General features: G+C 32.0%; 1 protein-coding gene across 1 annotated transcript in view; it reads left to right on the top strand.

Annotated features, from left to right (window-relative positions):
* The window catches only part of LOC130900776 (fringe glycosyltransferase), a 176,505-nt gene that overhangs the window by 129,097 nt on the left and 22,210 nt on the right, over positions 1 to 25,198 (top strand). Inside the window, exon 6 of the mRNA XM_057811645.1 lies at positions 8,539 to 8,624. Coding sequence (XP_057667628.1) covers positions 8,539 to 8,624 — 86 coding nt within the window. The remainder of the gene's footprint in view (positions 1 to 8,538; positions 8,625 to 25,198) is intronic.

The following is a 25,198-nucleotide window of genomic DNA, read 5'->3' as shown; positions in this document are numbered from 1 at the left end:
GAATGAATTTTTGCAGCTAACATTAGTCTGCATCTATTTAAACTAATACACTCAAACACACATATGTCAAATCTACCACTATTAATAAGAATATCATACTCAATTACCAGGAGAAACGCTTGGCAGGTTCTTTGGTCACTTTCGCCCTAATCAATGGAAGCAATACAATTCTCTATGTTGCCTTTGTTTTACCTCCAATATTCTCAAACCGTCCTTTTATATTTCATTATTTATTGTCACTAGATGTACGACATGTTGTCCACTTCTTTCCACCCTACTACTTGGACACTTTTTTCGCCCATATTTTTACTTATCCTTTTCCCATTACACTAAAACCGCCTCACGGCTCTTCCCTTGGTGTTTCCACACCTACATCTCTCTTTCCAATTTCTCTCTCATCTTCTCAGTTGCCTCTACCTAGGTAGAGACTTTTCTCTACCAAGCAAGTTGTAGAGGACCTGCATCTCAGTTTCCTTCTCTTCTACGAGCCGCTGCTTTTCATTAAATTTACTTAGCTCCATTATTTCTGCCCTTCAGTGTAAGCAATTTGTCTCACCAACGTTGAGTGCAGCTACATCCTCAATGAAGGACTTTTCCTTATTGTATCTCTCGATGGTGAGTGAAAAGTGGATTAATCGATGTACCAGGAAATGGATACTGGTAATCTTATGTTGGATACAATGAAAAGAATCAAGCGGGATGTACCTGCACGTAGCGGTGTTTTCCTAAATCATCATACATTTGATGTATTTACGGTTATGAAAAAAGAATTGTAAATAGGTTAATCAATCGTTATAGGTTTAAGAAATCTCTATGTGAAACCACTTTTATCCAAACTCAAAATGAAAAACATGAAAAATTTACTCTGATACCTTTCATTCCTCTTTATAAGAGAGGATTGGAAGGAATATTTAGCAGAGTGGGTTTGAAATTCGTTTATAAATCCAATAACCATCCAAAACAATTGTTGGGCAACCCTTAAGATAAAATACCAAATTTGGAAAAGAAATATGAAATAAGTTGTGGTGATTGTGACCGAAAGTATATTGGGCAGACTAAGAGATCGGCTACTGTCCGGTTTAAAGAACACATAGCTAATTTGAAATATAGACGGACCGGAAAATCAGGTATTGTCGATCACGCTACCAGTCACAATCATTGCATAAATATTGATAAAGTAAAATTGTTAAAAAATGTATCCAATAATAAATTATTGAATGCAAAATTTATTATGAAACAGGTAAGTTATCAGATTTAGTTTACCTTTAGTCACTGAAGACGATAACTTATGTTATGTTATGTGTAGTGGTGGTGTAAACAGTATATTCATTATCACCAACGAAGGTTTCAATATCTATATGACCAGAGCCATTATCTTTTGTTTTTCTTTGTACTGTAAGGAAATTTTGTGCTGAAAGCTGTGTCACACGGCAAGCATCGTCACTAGCTCGGTTTGCATATCAGAAGCGTACGATTCTGGGGGAAGGATGTATGCTTCACCCTTTCGTTTCCCACTGTGAAGTTTAATCCCTTGTATATCTTAATGTGAGCAGAGCGTCACAAGTTTTAATTCGTTTTTATTTGTAGTCTTCTGCGCTTGAGTGAGTGTGTTTGTAAACATTGATCTTGACCAACGCATTATTATCAAATTTTATTTCAAGTTGAAAAAAATGCTAAACAAGCTCACAAATTATTAAACTAAATGTATGGTATTGATATGGTAACTTTGAGTCTGTTTAGAAATAAAGATGATGATAAACAGATAAGAATTTGAGACAGAAATTCTTGTCGTAGTTTTTGAAAGAAGACAAGATATTCACACAGTGAACTCTCTTTCTCTTGTTACAAGGTTCTCTTTAAGGGTTATTAATCTAAGCTACGCGTCCATTCCTTTGAATGCCAAGAAGATATAGTTGAACCACCCTTCTTAAAACCATTGGATTCTTAAAATCAACTTGTTGTAAGGACAATTGTCTTCCACAACGCTCTACTACATCCGTCTAAATTTTTGAATTTATATTCAGTATTTTACGAAACTTCCTTCGTATAATCGATTCAGTCTTATTATGCCGATATTATGCGTTCTTCAACAAATAATTCTTATTGAAAACAGGAAGTAAAGTCGGTTCTGTGGTTACCGTGTTTCTATTGAAACTTTATATAGTTTAGAAATTAAATGCATTTATTTTGAGCATTTTACGAGCGTAGAGCAGAAGTAGGTGACCAAAGAACTTGTTTTCAGCTTGCATGTGTGTATGAATTATGTATTACTATTTCAAGTAAACTAGTTTGCTCTAATGTAGGGAATCGGAGTAAACATAAATTTTATTGCGGCTGAAAGTGGCAAATATAAAGCGGCATTTAAAAATACGACGACGTTTCGTTGATTTATTAACAACTTGAACTATTGAATCGAAAGAATGATTTCAAAAACATAAAAATCGAATAGTTACTATTTAACTTACTTCACCGAATTCCTCTGTACACCATTTAAATAGGTATATTACTGTTTATTTGTACTATTAGTTTGATTGTATAATGTAAATTTTAAGCAAAGTTTTTTCCGCTCCTAATTGGGAATAGAAAGAAAATAAGGCGAAACTAATATAAAATTAATCATTAGAAAAGGATTACATTGGAAGAACACCCGCAAAAAAAAGATTAAACATATGTGAAACATATGAGATGTGATGAGAAATATATGGAAGAGAGAAAAGATGTGCCAAAAGAATAAGAAAATGGACGAATCGTTACAACACACAATAAAGAGATCAACAACAGTTTCGAAAGGATTTACGCTTCTAAATTTAGCTTTTAAGCTAATGTCAACTATAATACAAAGACTTCTGGCGAGGAAAGCAAGTACCAGTGTCGTTTCAATAGAAGCAACACACAACACAATTATACAATGAACATATGAACACCAAATATATTTATGGATTTCCAACAAGCCTCAAACAGTAAGAAAAAGATGATAATATATCAAGGATAGGTACGAAATTGAGAAAACTTATCGCCATGACTATTAAGTAATCAAAAGCAAGTTTACCGACCAGCAAAAGATAAAGAATTCACAATCAATAATTAGAGTAAGTTTTATAGTACCTGCTCTATCGCTAGAGCTACGCAGATGATATATTCCTTATTAAAAAAGGATGAAATATAAAGGAAAGTTTGATCAGGAAACTTACAACAGAAAAAGAAGAAATGGGACTGAAAATAAAACAAAAATTACGGAGATTATAAGATATGGAAAGCAATTCAAAAAGAGAATAATAAAAATAAAAGATTATGAATTTGAAGGAGTACAAAACTTTAGATATCTTAGAATAATTATTAGCTGAATGAATATTCACAAAACAATGGTAATGATAATAATTTAAATTTCGTTAATTTCTCATTTCTTAGACCTTTCGATATATTTATGTTTTTAAATCTTCTTGATTTTATGTGTCTATTTGGCTATAAGTTGAAAATTCTTTTGACTTTGCGTTCATTGATTGATTGAAATATAAATTTTATGCTGAATTGCCGTTATTTCTTAGAAAAAACTGAGCATACATCACAGTAACAATTACGATATGGGCGTGAGTTCACATTACAGGTGATTGCAATAGAAATAAACTGTATAAGGCATAGTTCTGAATAGGAAAGAAAGTGTGTCTATTCCTAACACACGTTAAATTAAATCAATTAATTCTCATATACTTTTACCACAGATAACAATAAATCTCTCAGTGAACTACAAATGAAAGTAAATCAAGTGGAAGTGACATCTAGAGTATTAGAATTGTTGGTAAATCCGATTTAATTTATAAGGAGGCAATATAAATTGCTTTTAATATAAATAAAACGGAGAAACCTAATCCGTCAAACTTTGTTGTTCATAAAAACAGATATGAAACGGTTTTGCAACGTTAGTAATGATATTTATTTGTGATTTTTATAACCTAAGCCTGGATTGCCTTGAGAACATTTTGTGTACTATTGTTAACATGTCTATTGATATGGAGTTTGCTATAAAGTAATTCTGGCATATTAAAAATATGCAATAATCTAACCTGACCTCATTCAGTGGATTGTTAAACCAGAAATAACTTCATCATCTTCATCAAATTGAAACTGAATTCTATAAAAAAACCTAACCAAAACGATAAATTTACAACGGCGATATCGATCATCTGAAGCTTGCTTTTTATGGAGAAATACTCTATACTCTATGTGAAGTGAGAATTTACGCAACGTAGGTTTGTTCAATTTCATGCGAAGTTTCCTCCAGATTACGCCCTGAAAGAGCTACGCATTCCAAAAATTCAACTTAACGAGGTTCTACTATATAAATGTCTTCATAATTAAAAAATTAAGCTATACAAAAGTGTCGACTAAATAAATATAAAGATTTATGCAATATTGAGAGTACCGAATATTCTAGGAAACACTTACATTTAAGGCTTGTTTATCATCAGTTCGGAGAGGAAAGTCGATTCAATTTTGAATAAAATTATTGGAATTTCTGGAACCGTTCGTACTAAATACACTGTTACTACCTATAAAGAAACACTTTTTGAGGCACATTTCGTATACGATGATGATCTTCAGAAGTACCTAGTCCAACAAAAAAAATATAGCTCCATACACTTTTCCCACCGATGATCAATAATAAGAATCGTTAACTTCTTCATTGTTTGAAATTCTCTGACAACCGATGCATTTCTTCAAGCCTGGGAACAGGAAATAATCCGAGGGGGCTGAATCTGGCGAATAAGGTGTATGAAGTAGCAATTAAAACTTTAATTAAATAATTTTGGGCAGTGCTATTTCGGATGTGTGAGCTGGTGCATTGTCTTGATGAAACAACACTTTCTTCTTAGCCAAATGCAGACGTTTTTGCTTGATTTCTTCGCTCAAATGTTGCGATGAGTTCATACTACTCGCGTTGATTCCCTTTTCTAGATATTCATTGAAAATTATAGCATGCGTATACCAAAATACCAACGTCATGTCCTTGCCTGTATATAGAAGGGTCTTTGGCTTCTTTGGAACCGGTTCTCTTTTCAGTCCACTGTTTTGATTGTTCTTTTATTTCGGGTGTGTAGTGATGGACCCACGTTTCATCCATAGTTATGAAATGGCATAAAAATTCGTCTTTCGTTATGTGAAATATCGCCCAATACTCGATGATGCTGTTTTTGTTCCATTGTGAGCAAACGCGTAACCCATCTTGTGCATAGCTTTCTTATGTCCAAATTTTCATTTAACATGAGATGTACCATACTTTTTGAAATGCCTACTATGTCTGCTAGCTCGCGATCATCTAGTACAGCTTTGTGGATTTTCTTCAGCATTTCTGGAGTCGTCACCTTATTTAGTCAACCACTGCGATGCTGGTCTTCGCAGGTCGTACGGCCTCGTTTAAACTCTGCTACCCGTTGTTTTACCATTGAGAACGTAGGAGCAGTCTTATCGAGAGTAAAATCTAGTTCAACTTTCATATTGGTTGGGCTAATGTCTTTCAAATGGAAGTATTATAACGATGACCAATTCTTTCTAAGTTCACTGAAAACGTTCACAATTGATGACTGCCAAAAGAATACTAAACAACGTGGCGTCTTTAATTTTGAATCATACGCTGTATAGATTGTTTTCTTTCTAATACATGCTTTAGAAGCAATTACCGCCATCTCTAGGTCAGACTATGTACTTCTGAGACCATTCTCTTAATTGTTCTCAGATATCAGTTATTTTGTTAGATTTGAAATGCTTATAGCCTAAAAAGTGAATTTATAAATATTCTATTCGCGAACCACCGCCGGGCTTGACGATAGTATATAGAAAGCTGTACATTCCATCAAGTTTCCAACGTATGTTGTGCCTCTAGGTCTATAAATGATAACTCAGAATTTTCTGCATATTCCGTATGCTTCGTTTTATTTTGTGTACTATTATTTTCATGTGTGGTATTTCTCGAACATTTCAGAAGTCTTAAACTCGTTATAACTTGACATTTTTCGGAATCTTTGGAATACGGTGTAAAGTCTAGACCTGCTCAGAAAAACAGTTAAAGCAGTTTCAGACGTGAAAATCTAAAAGTTTCGATTGCAGCAAACGTAAAAAACATTATCTTATTTTAGTTAATTTCAAAATAAACTACTCATTAATAGCGAACATTATTGGAAAGTACATTAACTATACATATGTGTAACTTCTGTTGATGTACGATTGAGAAAAATATGTGGTTGATACTCTATTCTAAAAATGATAACAGCTTACATAAAATGAATAAAGTGCAAACCACAATATAATTTTTTGTGGTTTGGAGACCAATCCAATTTCCTTGAAATTATGCGGCTCACGCTTGATTAAACTTTTTTTCAACCGTCAAATAAATCCCGATGTTTTTGTCATTACGATTGCATTTAATCGACCGTCAAGCGAAGCACCGTGGCATCACTTTTATATTGTTTTTTTACGTACAGCCATGTTTCATGAGTGGTTTATAAAACTTTTTGTTTTTTGATAAATGGCGGTCTATTTGCCGTGTTTATTAATATTTTAAATTCAATTTATCACAAGGAAAAACTCGCATTTAATACATTAAAGACATAACATTAGTAGTAGTAGCGCATTTATGTGACAGTTGAGGAACTATTTTTTTAATTTACTTTATAGCACTTTAACTGTTTTCCCAGGTAGATGCAACTTGTGTTATATGAATAGACTATAATAAAATTAGAAATTTGTGGCCTGCTAATTTTTCATGCATCATTAATTCTACCCTTTGATTCAATCTTTCGAAGTAGCTCACTCAAATAAGTTCTCGTAATGGGGCGATCGGGAAACTTTCCATTTCCGTTCTGTTACATGAATATTTTATCCAGTTTTACTAAGTATTGAGTTTCCGCTTCTTGAAATACTTTAACAATCAATTTTAAATGTTAAATTTGCTAAACGCCTATTTGAATTTGACTGTTCATTGAATTTATCCATCATTACGTAATTAACACGAAAGTTCAGTTTTGAAGAAAAATTTACATCAAACTGAAGCTAATGGCATGTAAACACCATACAAGAAATGAACAGATATGCCATTAAATGTTATACGGACGGTTCCAAAACAGCAGACAGAGTTTGAATAAGAACCAGAGAATTTTTCAAACAAAAATATATGCAATTAAGAAATGTGTCCAGTTCAACTTAGAAAGGATTTATCAAAAAAAGGGAATTATCATTTTGTCCGATAACAAAGCAGTCTTTAGAGCTCTGAGCTAGAACGTCATAACATCCAACTTTGGGAATGTCTGGACAAAGTTAAATGAGCTAGAAGAAAAAAATAATGTTACTTTTTAATAGTATCATACTAGGTCTGCTGGCAAAGTTTGTGTCATTATTTTTGTGTCTTGGTCTCAATAATTTTTGTAGTAGCGGATTTTGGTGACCAGTTCAAAACAAAACAAAGCAAGAACAAATAAGATGGTTTGGCCATGTTATGAGAATGGGATCAATATGCACGAACAAAAAAAAAGGAAGGAAGACCGATCAGGAGCTGATAGAATAAATTAAGATGTCAGAGGAAAATCGAGGATTAAGATGGCAGGAAATAAACCAAAACACAGGATAAAAAATAATGAAACCTGCTGTGGAAAAGGTATCCCATTATTTAATGACTAAACAATGTTGGTGTATGTCAAATAAACCAAAAGTCGATAAGTTTAAGTGTAGGTGTGGATAATTTAAGCGAATTGAATTCATGTAAAATTGCAGACAGACTTGCTAAAGCCGTAGGACCTGAATCCTTCTATGGAATCAGCGATAGGACACTAGAAAAAATGGTAGGTAAATAAAAAACAGTTACTGGAACAATCTACAGGCATTGACACAGTCAAAGATACTTCTGGGAAACTGTAATAAAAAAATGTATCACCCTAAGTGGAGAATATTCAGGAATAATAACAGGAATTTTTTCGAAACTTTGTAACCTCAATGAAAAACCTAAGTTCAACAGATTTTGCCTCGTAGAGGATAAAACCTCTATCACCATTTTCTCGAAGTGTGATAGATTACGGAAATTACGGAGCTCTAGAGCATTACACCTAGGAACGTTTCAATAGAAGCTGAAGATCTTTAATAGGTAGAGCCATTCCAAATCCTAAACTTTCTCATTGGGAATGAGATAAATAGAAAAACATCCCCAATGAATTACATACATTAAGAACACGACACTAGAGTACTATTTAAAATATTGCTTACAATGACCCTAAGTTATCTGTGAGGAATAAGTCATCCATCATCATTAGTAGACGTTTGTTTTATACTGTGTCTCAACAAATAATTATGTTAATTTTTGATTTTCAAAACAATAGGATACAGGATATTGACTTTTCGACTGACTCTACTTGAACTGTTGGTGTAGCCAAGTATACCCCTTAAGTGAGGAAATTTTAACTAAATATAAATTACTTCCTTACAAGAGTTAAATGTTTCCTATGATCAGCTGTTAATTAGCATTTGACTAATTGACATTTTTTTTGTTTTTTACAGAGAAAAATAAAATTTTGGTTCGCGACAGGTGGGGCAGGATTCTGTCTGAGTAGGGCGTTGGCTGTGAAAATGAAGCCGTTTGCTAGGTAAGTTATTTAAATTAATTCGTCAACTAGTTAACTGAATTATGGTCATTACATCCCTTATAATATGATAATTATATAGTTTAAAAAATATAACTAATAACAGGAATTTGAAGACACACATTTGTACCACCACATTTCAAGTATCTACACTTCCACACCATTTTGAATCGAAAATTATATACTTAACTTGCGAAAATTTATTTTTAAAAATTTTTATTAACAGAAAAACTTAAATTGCAATATTACAAATGAATGAACTCTATTAATTTCAAGCGATTGAATCAACAAGATTCGTTCATTTGTAATTTTGTAATTTGTGTTTTTTGTGTTAATAATATTTTTAAAAATAAATTTTCGTTAAATATATAATTGGCGCCGTCCGTAGGATAATATTTTTCGACAATTGAAGGTCTTAATAACGATTTATTACTACCAGTATCAATTAATAGTTTTATTTTAATATAAGGTAACTGGTTATTAGCAGCAATATTTATTTAAACTATTTTTAATTTTCCTTCCCAGGCTCTTTTCGAAAATTTACCACTTGATTATTATTATTCTCTTCTAATTCGAATAAGTTTGCAAACTATCTACTATTTCTTCGTTTTGGTTATCATAATCATTATTATATAAGTATTCAGACATAAAATTTGGTTTCTCATTCCTTGGTTGTGTTAATAGAGTTCATTTGTAATATTGTAATTTGTCCTTTTGTGTTAATAAAATTTTTAAAAATAAATTTTCAAAAGTTAAATATGTGATTCAAATATTGTTTTTATGAAAGATATGAGTAGTAATCGTTATATTTATTACAACTACTAATAAATTGATACGGTTACATAGATGTGGAAAATAAAATAGCTGCGGATTCACGTTCGAATTCCAACTTTTTAAATAGACAAAGCAAAATGTCAAACACACGAATTTGTGTGTATTATCTAACTCAGTCGAAGACTTTTCGAGATAAAATTCATGGAATATTTCTTGCCACAACCGAATTATAATTTGTATAAAACTTCCATTTTGTGATCGAAGTCCGATCAATATAAGATTTATCGTTTCCACTTATTTTAATCCCAATTAAAATATTTTGTGACTGAGGTATCCTTTTAGAAATCAAATTCTCTATTTATACAGAAATGCTCGTTTCAAAACCTCCCAATTACGCAAATAGCAGGCAAACAGTTTTTGCACAAAAAGTATCTAATTGTGGTAGAATAGAATACCGCAAAATAGCCACAACAAAAAAATATTGTCCCACACTTTTAATTGGGAGTTTGGTATTTAGGATCTCATTAATTTTTATCTCTTTTTGACTGAGAAAATACAGAGTTGAACTAGCTTATTATGTTCGACTTACTTCCTGGCACAAGTAATTCAGTGAAATAAAAGATTTCTCGATTATTGACGTCCAGAGACAAGTAAATGTCAATTTTTTCAAAACTAATGCAACAAAATATTCAGGATATTATAAATACCAACCATTTAAAATCCCAAAGAACCTAATGAATACGTTGATACGAAACAAATTTCCAAATCCAAATGAAAAATCCAAATATTTACCGAAAAATTTCTCTACACTCCTTTGAATCTTTGAACCCACGTAATTTTTATACCGTCATCATAATCCTTTGACGATTCATTACGAGATTCTGCCTTTAATAGTTCCTCTTAGTAATCTCTTCCACGGGCAACAGCTGCCCACCAATTATCTATTTCTAACATCTCCGACGCAATTCAATTCAATTCAATATTAGATTCAGCTTATCGGTAGGAAATACTTTTTGGAATTGATTCTTTTTCATATATATGACATGAACTATCCACCGCAATGTTGTAAGTCTTATATAATACACTACGTCTATGTTCTTGTACAAGGTTGATTATTATCTATCCTCCACAGAATATTCTATATTACTGGGAAATATATTTAGTTTTGAAAACCATACATAACCTATAAAACCACCTCGTTGCTATAACTATTGTAGATATCAAGATAGACTTCTCTCTTTATTTCATCCCTCGACATGTTTATTGTTTAATCTATAACAATTTCTATATTATCATACTGGACCATATGTTTATTTTTGAAAGGCATACATAATCACAAATACGCACGACTGTAAGACTACTACAACCCCACTATTTGCATGTTTCCTTTCATGTACCTATAAAACTATTTTGTTGATATAATGAAGACTTTTCAATTTATTGTAGGTTCCAATTCTATTATCCATCAATATCTCTAACCAGAGAAAATTTTAAAAATAAATAAGTTCGGTACTGGTTGCAGTCGTTTTCATTGACGAGTGGTTTCTTGATAGATCCGATCGAGCACTTAAAGTAGTATATATTTAGTTTAATTAATGAGATATCCTCTATCTAATCGACTGTCAATTAAAAGTATCGTTCGAAAAAATTGTCTGATGTTTTCGGAACGAAATCACAGGAAATTCTATTCAGAAGATACGTCATTCACACATTCAATTGAATATTTTTAAGCGGATGACCTTACATTGGGTGTTCTTATATCGGTTTATCTTCCTTAGTTCATTGTACAACTGTCAATAAAAATATAAATTGAAATTGTTAATGTTCACACCCATTTTATAATGATTTTTTGTAACGTATACGGGGATTCAACGAGCGTTCTTTTTTGCGGATAATGAAGCAGGAGAAATTATATACCAAAAACAGAGATAAAAGAGATGAAATTTCAACCAATTAGAATGCTTAGATTCTAAGATTTTTCTCAAAAATGGAAAACTGGAATATTTATGAATGCGTAAGCTATCTGCGCATTGGGTACTGCGTATGCGTACTTTCAACGGAAAGCGCATTCAAGTGAATATTTGCGATGCCCTTTTAATGCAGCTTAAGCAAAATGAAACGTGCATCCACCTCTACACTTTTAGAATGAAAATCAATCAGGATTTAAAAGGACGAATTTTGTACGAAAAGGGCAAAAACGTTTTCACCTGCCGTAAATGTGAAGGTGACCATTTTTTGAGTATTCAGGAGATTGTGCCCATCGACTATCTTGTTAAAGGTAATAATTTGATATATCACGAACCATTTCTCGATAAAGTAAATGGAGAAATTGCGGACAAGAGACCCTTTTGAAGAAAAAGAAAGTGCTTTCCATCATTACAAATCACCTACTCACACTTCGGTGGTTTCCATAGTTAAAAGTCACCAATTGCTCTTCAAATTGGTCACTAACCGCATTCTCCCGATCTAGCTCCTAGGAACTTTTTCCAGTTGCTTAACCTTGTTATTTCAATGGTAAGATAGATATTTTCTTCAGGTGAGGAAATTATCGTATGCGTAAATGCTAGAAAAAGTATAAAGACTATATTAAAAGAATTCTTATGGAAAAAAAATGTTTAATTTTTTCGTTGTAAACGTAGTAGTCGTAGTTCTTACAATTTTCAAGCCTGTAAACGACAAGAAAAGAGTTATCAAGAATATTGAGATTGAGATTACTACAGATTTTTACGATGTTTTTTTCAATACTGTTTTTGTTTTCTTCTGAAGCTATCTGCTCACAAGCAACAAAGATTTCTTAACAAAATATTACTTAAAATGGCGCTCAAACTAATAATAACGATTTGGTATAACTTAAAAAAAAGTCGGTTAATGGATAATATCAGGATGAATTTGAAGGCAAAATATCAAATGCTTTCAATTTTTTGTTCAAAAAATCTTTTACATATGATTTGAACCGATTCTAGCCAGCTACAATAATTTTTTAAAATCTAAATATTGTAAGAGCTTTTTTGGGGAGAATTGAAATACAATATCACATGACAAGAAAATCTTTTATTTACCTTATTTCTTGAACGATCTCTCGTATTCGGATCACGTCATTTTGAATTTTGAATTTAAGTTTACTTGAAATATCGCTGAATCAAACTAACACTAAAAAAAACAAATATTCCAAATAACTGATATTATTTACTACCTCTAAACACCGAATTTTACGACTTTTTCATTGTCGGAAAATGAAAGTTATTTCACAAATTTCTAGTATTTGTTGTGGTTGTTGAGTGTGGGAAAATTCCGAATTATAGTATCAAATTATTCTAGCTATTTTTTCGCATTATAAACCTTTGTCGAGAGGAAAATAATGAGATAACTAAACGAGAACATTTAAGAAATAATTTTGGTGCATTGGTAATTGGCTGGTTTGCGGCGGAACTGGCGTTAGTGATGCTTAATATCCGAAAAATGCAGCGGCTTTTTTAACGAGCCTATAAAATATTTCAACTTCTGTTCGTAGTCGTAGGTTATTAGAAGTCGGATCTCTCGAGTATTTCCTAATGAGGAGATTTCGACTAATATAATACTTGAGAACAATCTTTTTTGTATGTGAAAAACACGAAATCAAGTTTCTTGTATGTGAAATGTTTGGATAAAAAAATATTGAAGGTATATACAATGTGTAATTTTAAGTAAGTTAATTAATGAAACAGGAGCTGCTGCTGAGCATGGACCACTTTCTCTGTACATTATTAACTAGTATTTGACAGGCTTGATATCAGTCTATGATATAAATGACAAGCATCTAACTATTCAAACATCTCCAGGTAGTGAAAAATGTCTTGAGCTATGACCATGAAAATAGTTGTGGAGAAATAAACGGCAACATTGCATAGGATTCTTAAAGTTATTATATTTTATTTGCCGAGAAGGAGTGAGTTAAAAATTACATTATTATTATAAAAGAATTAGAAAAAATATTAGTAAAAAAAAATTCAATCTTATTTCATAATTAGAATTGGTAATGAATATTTATGTTCAAAATAATTTTTTTTATCTAACATGAATATTTTCCCATGAACGGAAGCTGAATGTGACAACCACACGATTCTAAAAAAGTCCTTTGCAGATGTGTTTCATACATTATTTTTCTCTTTATTATAGGTGTTGTCTATTAGTGATTTTCCATCAGAACCTTCCCGTTGTCTATATCTAGATCCATCTGAATCCAATTCTTGTAAATAAATCTATTTTGTCAGAAAAAAACATCCTAGTTTCATTTTTTACTAATTCGTAGATTATTTTCATGGTAGGCCTTCTGTTATGTATCGCTGTATATGATGAATAATTCTTCGCGTTATTTCTTCCTTAAATTCATCAACAAATCGTTTGGAAAGTTGAAGGTTTCTTGAATGTTATAGGGGGTGAATTAGAACGTTCGCCAGGGGATTTCCTGAACAAAAAGTTTCAACAATGCTACAGAAACATTACACGCTTTGGCTATTCTCTCCTGCAAACTACACAGAGGAATGTTTAGAGCATCATATTCTTTTACCATTTTCATAAAATGATAAACACTATGTATAATTTATCGAAGTATATAAATCTTTTTCAGCGATGTTCAATAAGTTCAATACCCTTTTTATAATAAGAATTGTCAAGCTCTTGAACTGCCGACATCACCTCCTCATTGTTGGAAAATCTTTGACCATCTATCTATAATCCGAGGGGGTTAAATCTGGCAAATAGTGTACATGGGGTAACAATTCAAAATTGAATTCAATAATTTTGGCCATTGTAATAACGAGTGTGTGAGCTGGTGTATTGTCTTGATGGAATAACACTTTCTTCTTAACCAAATGCAGCCGTTTTTGCTTTATTTCTTCGCTCACACATTGAAATAAGGTCTTTGCCTTCTTTAAAGCCGGCTCTCCCATTTCAGTCCTTTCTTTTAATTGTTCTTTTGATTTGCGTTTGAAGTGATGGACCGAACATTTTGAAATGCCTACTATGTCTGCTAGCTCGCACACTTTCAGTCGACGATCATCCAGTACCGCTTTCTGTATTTTCTTCGACATCTCTGGAGTTATCGCCTCATTTGATCCACCATTGCGATGCAGGTCGTACGGCCTCATTTAATCTCTGGTATCCAACATTTAACTGTTGATAACGAAGGAGCAGTTGCACTCAGAGTAGAATCTGTTTAAGGTTTTATATTGGTTGGGGTAACGCCTTTCAAATAAAAGTATTGTATCACGTAACGATGACCAATTTTTTCCATGTTTACAAATTCACTGAAAACGTTCATTATTGATGGCGCTGCCGCACAAACACTAAACAACGTGTCATGTTCAAACTTGAAACATATGCTTTATAGATTATGTACTTTCTAATACAGTATGTATTTTTCAAGCATCTATCGCCATCACTTGGTCAGGCCAAGTCCTTCTGGGGCCACACTGGGACCTAAACCTAGAGTTAGCGGTAATAAATGATTTGTCAAAGTTGAAAGCCATTTATCTTCGAGAACCGATAAAAATGTTAACAGAATCCGGTATAACAAAGGTATAATAATGTGCTGTATTCTTTCTTGCCTGAAAATCATTGCATTGCCATTGTCAATTAAATTTCTTTTGACTTTAGTTACATCCATAATAGTTTTTTATAGACCTCCATTGGTTTAGCTCTAATATCTTCTCTCATCTCATTTCAACATATTTCTCCTTCTGGATTTTGATTTTAAATTTGTTCTTTTCCATTAGTTCCTTTATTTGAAGTCTCTTCTATTCCTCAATGTTTTTTGTCGTATGTCTAAGTGATTTAGGAAACAGTGCTAGCTAGAACAAGATCTAAACCGAATCATTCAATGATTTTGTGCATCCTGTCAAAGATATTAGAAACTTGACACAGCTAAAAAGGGATCTTCAGGAAAACCATTAAATATCCAAATAGAAAATTTTATCAATCCCAAGCAAACATTTGCTGTGCCCTTAAATATATCCCTTGTGCTATAAAATAGTCCTGATTTTCAACTTCTTTTAACTATTCATATGCTAATTAACAGAATATCAGATAACTAGGTGAGAAATGCTCCAGCTCTTATTTTAACACTGAATTCCACGTAAATGCTATTCAAATGCAAATAAAGTCTCTCTTTACTTGTTTGCAAACAATGGAAAATAGTAGTAGTACGTGTTACAAGGCTGAGTTGAATCGCTGAGACAAATATACTTCACTGGTAATTTTTCATTAACAAAGTATCTCTTGATTTGCATAGAGGAGCGTTTTTTTAATGGAATTTTTTGATTTAATGAGTTGATATAATAGGAGTGAAAGATAAAAAATTATTAGAGAGCGTGGAATTTATATAACAAAATAAATAACGATGAAAATTTGTTCACTCAAAGTACCTTATATGAAATATTTGATCTAATAAACATTCAATATAAGAAGAATATAATGAAGATTATTGCAATTGTCGTATTTTACTATTTCGCGATTATTTTTTCCAGAATTTGATATGAGGTTGTTACAGTGACGAATTTTAAGTGTTTCTGCAATGTTTCCAAAAAATTTAACCTTTAAAAAGTTTCGTCTTCTTTATCAATATTTGTCTTTAATAAGGTATTGCAACGCGTCTGCGAAGTATTAAATATTTTATTTTGGATAAATAATAGAAAACGTTATTTTATATAAGATAATTATATTTAAACTATCTAATTATCTTTTTAGTTCTCAATCAGTCAGCTTGTAAGGAAGATAACGATGTCTTCTAGCAAGCCAATAGAATGTGGAGTGCCCCTATTTTGCTTCTTCTGTTTATAAACGACATCGACTATCTAGAAATCACTGGTAAAATATGTCTATTTGCAGACGATACTAGTTTCTCTTGGAGTAACCCTGATCTCACGGCATATCTAGGGACCTAATCACCCTTAAATTATGGTGCGATTCTAATCTTATCTGTTTCAACTGAAGTTTTATCATATAAAAATACATTACAGTCTTTTTTATTAAAAACACCACCATTGACGTCGTTGAATCTGAAAAATTCTTAGGGCTTGTTGTCCCTTGCCGTCCCCTTGAAATGGGAGTTACATATTGCCCCTTATCTAAAAAATTGAGTTCCTCCTTTAGTGCGCTGAGATCAGTTTCCAAAGAAATGAACTTATCCACCTTCTTAACAGTTTATTATGCCCTTATGGAGTCGCATCTCCGATATGCCCTTCCCGTCTGGGGTACGTATGGTGCGACTGAATTTGAGCGAATCTACAAAAGCGAGCTGTTAGATATTTACTCGGACTAAACAGCAGGGCTCACCGTAGGGACTTCCTTCCTTATTTATCTTTGAATCCATTTGCCTAATTCGTAAGCACGCTTCTCCAATTTCAGAACGATCGTTGCATGGCTATCCACTTAGGAACGCGGAGCACGACCTTTACCTACCTATTTCACGTTCAGAATTAGTTAAGGGCTTAATATTTCGCAATACAAAAAATTCAAAATCACTTGCCAATTGAAATCAAATCGATATCATTTTTAAACGACTTCTACTCACTTATTTACTAATTATTACCTATTACTATTACCTATAATTTTGTTATTCATTGTGGTTTTCTTCTGTATATTGAAATTTTATTTGTATTTTACTTTAGCTATTTTTATATTTGTTTTTAGTTTTTACAAGCTTTTGACCACAAATTGTAACAATTTTTTGATAATAAAGAATTCCTCTGTATTGAGAAGCCCTGCAGCGTTTATGCAATAGCCGCACCTGGTTTGTTACAAAAAAGCGCATTATATTCCAATTGACAAAGTCTCCATGCTAAAAAAACAATAAACTCGATAAATTCATCAACCCTTTCGACAATATAGTTATAAAATTGAGTGGAACAATCCGAAAATTGGTCACTGAATTGCTTTTGAGATAAGTTAAAGAAAACCTACCTGTCATCCTTCAAAAAATAAGAAAGAAAGACAACACCTTATAATCGAATATATTTTGAACGCTCTTAAATTCAAAATCTTCCCGTTTAGTTGGCCGTGTGGTACTGGCAGAGCGTTTTATTTGAGCCGTTTAACGATTTTCTACGCTCGATTTTATTTTTCTGACCGGATGATTTACTAAAATGCTTCCAATTCGGCATCGTATATAACGTGAAATTGAAGCGGTTTTTCTTTCAATAACGATCACTCACTCTCACATTGAAACGTTATTAAAATTTAAATAGGTCTTTAATGAATTCAAAGGCCGGACCTTAAGTGGTGTTTTGTGTTCGACAGGAAAAAAATCAATCAGCGGCTTAATAACAATTATACTGTTGTTACCGTGAATTCAGTTTTATATTTGAATGACGGATAATTATTATGTTTGAAATTGAAAGAAACAATTCTTCAATATACACTGTCTTTTAGGGTATTCGGAAGCCGTTGACAAAAATTACAATATTATAAATTACAATTTATAAAAATGACGACCGAAGAGAGAGTAAAAGCTACCGACCAACCGACAATAACCAGCATACCAGCGAAAATAATAACTAAAATGATAGGGAAAAGAATAAAAAATAGAACGAATTTACTTTATAGAAAAAAACTACCGAGATATAACTATAACAAGCATACCTGCAAAAACCTACTATATCTTCCTGCATAAACTTTTGTCTTTAACAATCCATCGTCCAATTCAGATAACTCTCTGTAAAACGCAGGCGTGCTTGCCATTGAACTGAAATTTTTGACCAATCGCAGGTGTATTCATTCAAACAGCCACACACCACACGATAATCTGGTATAGGATTGAAAAATAAATAAAAAATTGTGAGCCTTTTCTTCAGCTTACTGCAAAACTTCTATTAAAGATTTCGATAAAATGTCACGATAAATCAAAGTAAACTACCACTGGATTGTCTCTCCACTGTTTAATTATCCAATGTATTACCAAACTCCTTTGATTTAAAACCAAACAAGTTAAGAGTTTTTTTTCTAAAAAAATATCAAAAAGCATTGACTTATTATGTTGGACAATAAAAAGCAAGCATTATTTTAAAACACGTTTAGATGGATCCTCAACATAATTCATTCACTCTAGTATACAGACTTAATATATAATATATTACTAAAAAAAACTACTTCATAGCCTTCTTCTGAATAGATGAAAATTGACGGAAATGTGATATTTAGAATTTATACAAGAACAAATTGTTTCTACAGTTTTTTAACGTCTGGTTAATCTATAAGTCCAAGATGTTTGACTTAAATGTGCTTAAATGACCTAAATATTACCAAATTAATTTTTCAACGATTTGTGCTCTAGAGTTAATTGGAAACAACGTTTTATAGATTTGAACCATATATATGAAATAATTTCTTATTCAAATCATTATGTTTCTTATATTCATTATCATTTCATCAATTACCGTCAAGCTTATTTTTATTTATTTTATAGAATCTAATTATTTTCCTATCATGGCAAAAAGATCTCATAATTTATTTGTGGCATCTAAAAGTCATAACAATTTTCAATTTAATGAATTATCGTTCAAAAATTCTCATTTTTGTAGATGTAGTTATAGATATAAACTTATTTGCTCCTGTTTTAATGCTGATCAATTTTCATTATAAATAGTAGGGTACTCAAACGATGAAGTTTATTATAATTTGTCTTGACGTTCTATCGGAATTTGCATTATTAGATTGGAAGTTCATTCTTTATTTTCATTATATTCTTATTCACGATATAAACTGAAAATATTGGATTCAGACTGTGGAAACCTTATAAATATTCAGATTATTTTTGAATTTTTGTATCTAAACTAGTATATTGGGTTTCTTGATTGAGCTCTTTTTATATTCCTTTCTTAAATCTGCTTCTCTATCTAGTAAATAGTAACGCAATCTCTCGACATTTTAATGTCAATTTTTTTTATGGTTCTGCTTATGGCTTATTAGGCTGTTCTGTTGTATTTTATTTCGTCACTATGTATGGGTAGTTTTGTAATATTCTTCACATTCTCTGTTGACTTCCTTTTCATTCAGCATGAGCAACACAAATAACTCCTGGCTTTAATATTTCCGATAATTGTTTCGGGGGTATTCACACATTAAAAAAAGATTTATTCAGTCAAGTCTTCCGACTTTAACACGACGTATTTGTCATTTCTTAACTTTCTGATGTTCTTCAGACATCACCGGAAATGTTCCGTTATGAATAACGTCGGTTCTCTTCACCATGCTTCCTTTATGCCAATTCCTGTACGTTCCTGGTTAGTCTGTCGATGCATCATCCTCTGGTTTCTACAACCTTCGGCATGTTCCTTCTCTGTCCTCCCTTTTCTTTGATACAATTTTGGTTTCTACGACGATAAATCCTCGTTTTTTCGTTTGACAGAAGATCTAATGGAACCGAGCCGACAATGACATGTTTGGCTACGTTCTATTCAAACTTCTCAAACAGTATTTGAGATAAAAATAATTCAAATTTCATTTCAATAACCGAATATCGTTAATATTAGTTCAAAATTGTTACTAAATTATTGAATTCTTCAGGCTTTCAGCAGTTTTAGACTCCATAATGGAGTTGTAAAACTTTCTTGCAACGCTTCCAGTCATAAGTTCACGTGTATACCATTTTGATTCCGTTTTAATAAAATAATTCACCATTTTGATCTCAAATTGACAAGAGATACACTATTAGTTTCCTTTAAATTTTATCTTTCAAGGGAATAACCACTCTATTTTTCTAGAAAATAGTCCATTAATTTCTTTTTTGAACCATAAGGTGAAACTTTCACAATGTGAGATTGAACTTATCCAGGGAATGGTTGATTATATTTTTCGCCCTACTTTGTTCCGCATAATAACGAATTTCAACATAAACACATACCTCCTTTACTTTATTCAGGTTATATCTCCGGGGTGAATGCTGTTTCTATACACGGTGGCACTTCAAAGATTACTAAATCTAAAATAAAAACAATAAGTACTGAACGCGATGGAATAATTTGTAAGAAAATTAATTGAAACGTATTCAGAAAAAAAATTATGTTTGATGATCCCTTTTATACATCTAGGTATCTACATAATTATACCCCTCTCATGGTAGCTAGCATAGTTTTCAGACATTTTGTTATGCTTATAACAAAAACTTCCAATTACGAACAATATCTGTAATTATCAATTTTCTTAACCATACAAAATATGATTTTGTTAAATGAAACAAGATAAAAGGTTGCAATTATAACTTCAAGGTGAGAGTAAATTTCACAGAGTTACATAGATACTCTTATTAGGTTAGGTTAGGTTAGGACTTGTGATTAGGGACTAAATTTAACAACATCCCTTACATCCCTTACAGAGTTGATCAGGAAGAAAGATACATTAGATTATATTTAACACAAATAAATTGATGGACCTAATAAGTTTTATACAGGAATTTGCTTCAATGCCCATACAAAATTGGTTTCTATAAGAACGAGGAACACGTTATGTCTTTTGCTACATTAGTTGGTCTTAATTTTCATATATAATAGAAAGAATACTAGTCTTCATATGAGTATGCTATTAAAATATATTTGGTGGCCACCAAACAATACAGATTTGCTTTTGAATATCTCTGTGCCTTTTGGTGTGATGGCTCTAATACGTTTACGGAAGAATTTACTTTAATAGAGTTTGTCCTTATAAGTACGAGATAGATAGAGAATAGAAGATATTATTGGTCTCCATATAGCTAGACTCGTTAATGGTTATTTAACAATTCAGGCATGTTTTGTATTGAACATTTTTGGGTCGTACTCTTAAAAAGCATTCACGTCATCGACCCCTTGTTACCTATTATAACGAACTCGTGGCCGACATTATTAAAGAATGGGATAATATTTGTTGTATGTCTGATAAAAATTTATACCACGCATAAATGCACGCTATTTTAAGATTTTATTTGTTTTAAGTCATAATATTGTTAACTGATTCTTGAGAGCTTCATTGTTATTTCAATTCGTTACAAATATTGTAAATATTTAGGTTTAATAAATTAACGGCTTCAATATGTCGATAACACATTTGGAAGTTTGAAAAACACATGTTTAGTAATTTCATCAGCTTTTTTTATAAAATCAGTTAACTGAATATTTACAATTTAATGCCCAACGTATCTTTCAAGTTACTACATTCACAATTTACCGAATTATTTCAGGTCAATCTTATTTATTCACTGCGAAAACAAAGATTGAGATTCATTAAAACGTGTAGTTCTATAGAAACAAATGTAACGAATCTGTTGAATAACCAATAATGTAAAGATAATACTGCACAAAACTTAAATTATTTGGCAGAAATAAACCATCTGATTGTCTTAAGTTGCGCTAATAATTTGAACAAAATCAAAGTTTTTAAAAAATTATTAACATTGATATACTTCGAAAAAATATTGATTTTTTTACTCTTTAGGGAATACACTCATCCAGATTAAAAGGTTGAACTAAATACTTTTGCTTTTTACTGACAAAGAGCCTTTTGTCACGTGATACTGATTACATTAACGTAACTTTAGAAGCAAGTAGTACTTGTTTATGATGCTAATTGCTTAACAGAGATGAACAAAGGTCTGGTCGGCCTACTGAAGTTGATGATGACCAAATTAAAGTCATAATCGAAAAGGATCGTCAACTGTTCGAAAAGCTACATGTATCGCACAGAACAATTGAAAAACACTTAAAATATCTCAGGCTAGTTAAGAAGCTACATATTTAGGTACCTCACAAATTGGTAGAAATTCATTTAACACAAAGAATCAAATGAAACCGACCATTTCTCGAAAAGAATCATCACTGGTGATGAAAAATAGGTCCTGCACAGTAACATAGTTCGAAAACAATCATGGAGTAAATACGATGAACTATCTCAAACCATATCGAAGCTGAAAAACAACAAAAAAAGCTCTTATCAAAGAAAAACGGCCAGAATTATCAAATCAGAAAGGTTTAGTGTTCCACCATGATAATGCAATGCCTCACTCATCTTTGGCAACTCGTGGGAAACTATTAGAACTTGGCTGGGAAGTAATGCCACATCCCCCATACATCCCTGATCTGGCACCATCTGATTACCATTCATTTCGAAGTTTGCAGAAATCTTTGAATGGTCAAACTTCCACAAATGACGATGACCTTCCATCGCACCTGGTTCAGCTTTTTGCTGATAACGACCAGGCATTTTATGAGCGCGGAAGGAATCATGGAGCTGAGAGAAAGATGGCAAAAGGTATATAATTGATGAAAAACTATTCTTTGTTAAAAAACAAGTTAACAATGCATCTAAATGTTTTTGATTTAGGTCTCTTCTGTTTAAAAATGGTTTTTTAAATCATTTTTAGAAGATAAAATTTGACGTCAAAAAGGTCTAAGAAATAAGAAATTAAAGAAAAAAAGTTATTATATACAACAAAACCGAAATTACTTTGTTACAAACCCAAGAAATTAACTTCTACTATACATAAAGTCAATTGATTACAAGATAAACTCATGCATTGAATCATAGTAAAATTGTGAATAAACATCCATATACAAAATGCATCGGTTTCATCCTGTAGAAATGTTGGCACGTACTCATTTTGTTAAAGAAAGCCGCGGGCGATCAAAAGTAATAAGTAGGCTGCGTGCAGTTTTAACCGTAGATCAATAATGTCGGTGCTTATGGTGGATTCTTATTTCAAACTGTATTCGATGTACTACACGCCTTAAGACGGTTTATTTTCCAAACGTTCATGACAATGTTTTTTTCTTGTATTGCTATATCATTCGCCAGAGCTTTTAAAAGTTTCGAAACTACAGTATCATATAGTTTAGTTTTATAGTTAGTTAATTATACAAAATGAGTTAAGCAAAAAAGATCTCCGAAACAACTGGGGCGATTTTTTTGACTTATGCTTTGTATGATATTATGGTGCATATACATTGTTGTCAGACCTTTCGTTTTACTAGGAATGAAAGGATTTTGTTAGTCCAAATCAATCACTATTTTCTTTTTGTTGAGATCCTAAAAGAATATATTCGCCGTTGTTAAGGTGGGTCCACATCTGATCAATTCTTCTCTTATACATCATAACGATGCGGCCAGACGATGAATGCTAGAAAAAGAATAATGAAACAACGTAAATTATTGCGCCATGCGTTGTGCATTGTGCATTGATGCTCAGTCTGTACGTCACACAAGGCTACGGCGTGTTAGTGCGAGTAATTAAAGATGAAATTGAGAAGGGGAGAATATAATTCTATACTCGAATTTATTAGGGCCTGCACAAGAAATTTCGAAAATAGTAGTGCTGTCATCTAGGAATGGTACATTTAGTAAATGGTTTCACCACATTGATTTCTATTTACATACAAATTCTTTATTCAACAACGTCTCTTCCGTTTATTAATGAGGTAATTCATAATGATGTAACGACACATTTTTTTTTAATTCTAATTAGGTCATTAGGTAGTACTGGAAGCACAAAAAGAAGTACAACACAGAGCAAGAAAAACAAAACTTGGAAACCTCATCCGACACAAATACTAAATTTTTCTTCACGAATTTGGATGACGGTAGCTAGTACGTCCACATATACATCATTATGTGATGCAAATCCTTTGACGTTCGTTTAAAAACCGTCCACCAGATAGCGTGCGTTGCGTAGGAATGTGCCTTTACACTTGACATAAATCATATGCGTCGCAAAAAATTTTGCCGAATGCCAAGCAACTCAAGAAATTATGAGATATAAACAGAGCTCAAAAAGCGCATTTTGCTCTTTTTTAACTAAATCAAAATAATCAAAACGAGAGTTATAATCATATTGTTTATGCAGTAATCTATGGTTGATCAGACGGCAAGAAGTTACCACTAAACTTTCTGTCCTTCAGCATCAACAAACAAAATATTTTTTGAAGGTGTTTAATTGTTTATTACTTTTGAAATTTTTTATAAGCCATTCAACTTTTATCACACAATAATCTAGACTTTATTGATAAAGTACAAACTTTCCAAAATAAAAAATGTCTTCTCTCAAATAAAAAGACGTGATGGGAGAGAAACTATTACCTTCATTGACTTTAACCTTTTCTTTCGAGTTGAATTTGGAACACAGACTTGTTGATTAATTTTTACGAGTAACAGTAACAACTGAACTTTTCATGCCTTAAAAATCGTTCACAATAATAAAAATTTTATTCATATTTGGACACATGGAATCCAGCTGTGGGGCTCAGTTTCTATATCAAACATAAATATTATCGAGAGATTTCAGTCTGCGAATTATAATGAATATTACATGGTATGTGCCCAATAAGATCATTGCTAGGGATCTAAAAGTGCTCTCGTTTAGAGAAGAAATTGAAGTGACCAGTGAAAAGTACACTGAAAGACTTCAGTCTCACCCTAATCAATTGGTTATTTGGTTATTGGTTCTTTAAAGAAAAATATTTTATTTTAAATTCATAAAATGTGCTTAATCTTATACTTAGTGTATTTATTAACAACATATGTGAAGCAAAAAAAATTAAATTTACGTAACCAAGAATATACAGTAAACCAGGTGACGAAAAATTTGCAAAATATTGAAGTGTGAAAATTTTTTATTTGAGAAAAAAGATATAATGTAATAAAAAATAAATTAATAATTCGTATGACCGCCTCTTCTTGTATTGAATCAAGTTATCCATAAAATGGTCAGCCATAATGTCCCACTCCTCTTGAAAGGCAGTAGTCAGATCTTGAAGGGTTATAGGTGGGTTTCTCGATTGGGTATTGCTCTGCCAATATAATCCCAC

Source organism: Diorhabda carinulata, chromosome X (genome assembly GCF_026250575.1).
Source record: "Diorhabda carinulata isolate Delta chromosome X, icDioCari1.1, whole genome shotgun sequence".
Classification (NCBI taxonomy): domain Eukaryota; kingdom Metazoa; phylum Arthropoda; class Insecta; order Coleoptera; family Chrysomelidae; genus Diorhabda; species Diorhabda carinulata.
Note: the sequence above shows the minus strand (reverse complement) of the source record. Positions and strands in the feature narration are given on the sequence as shown.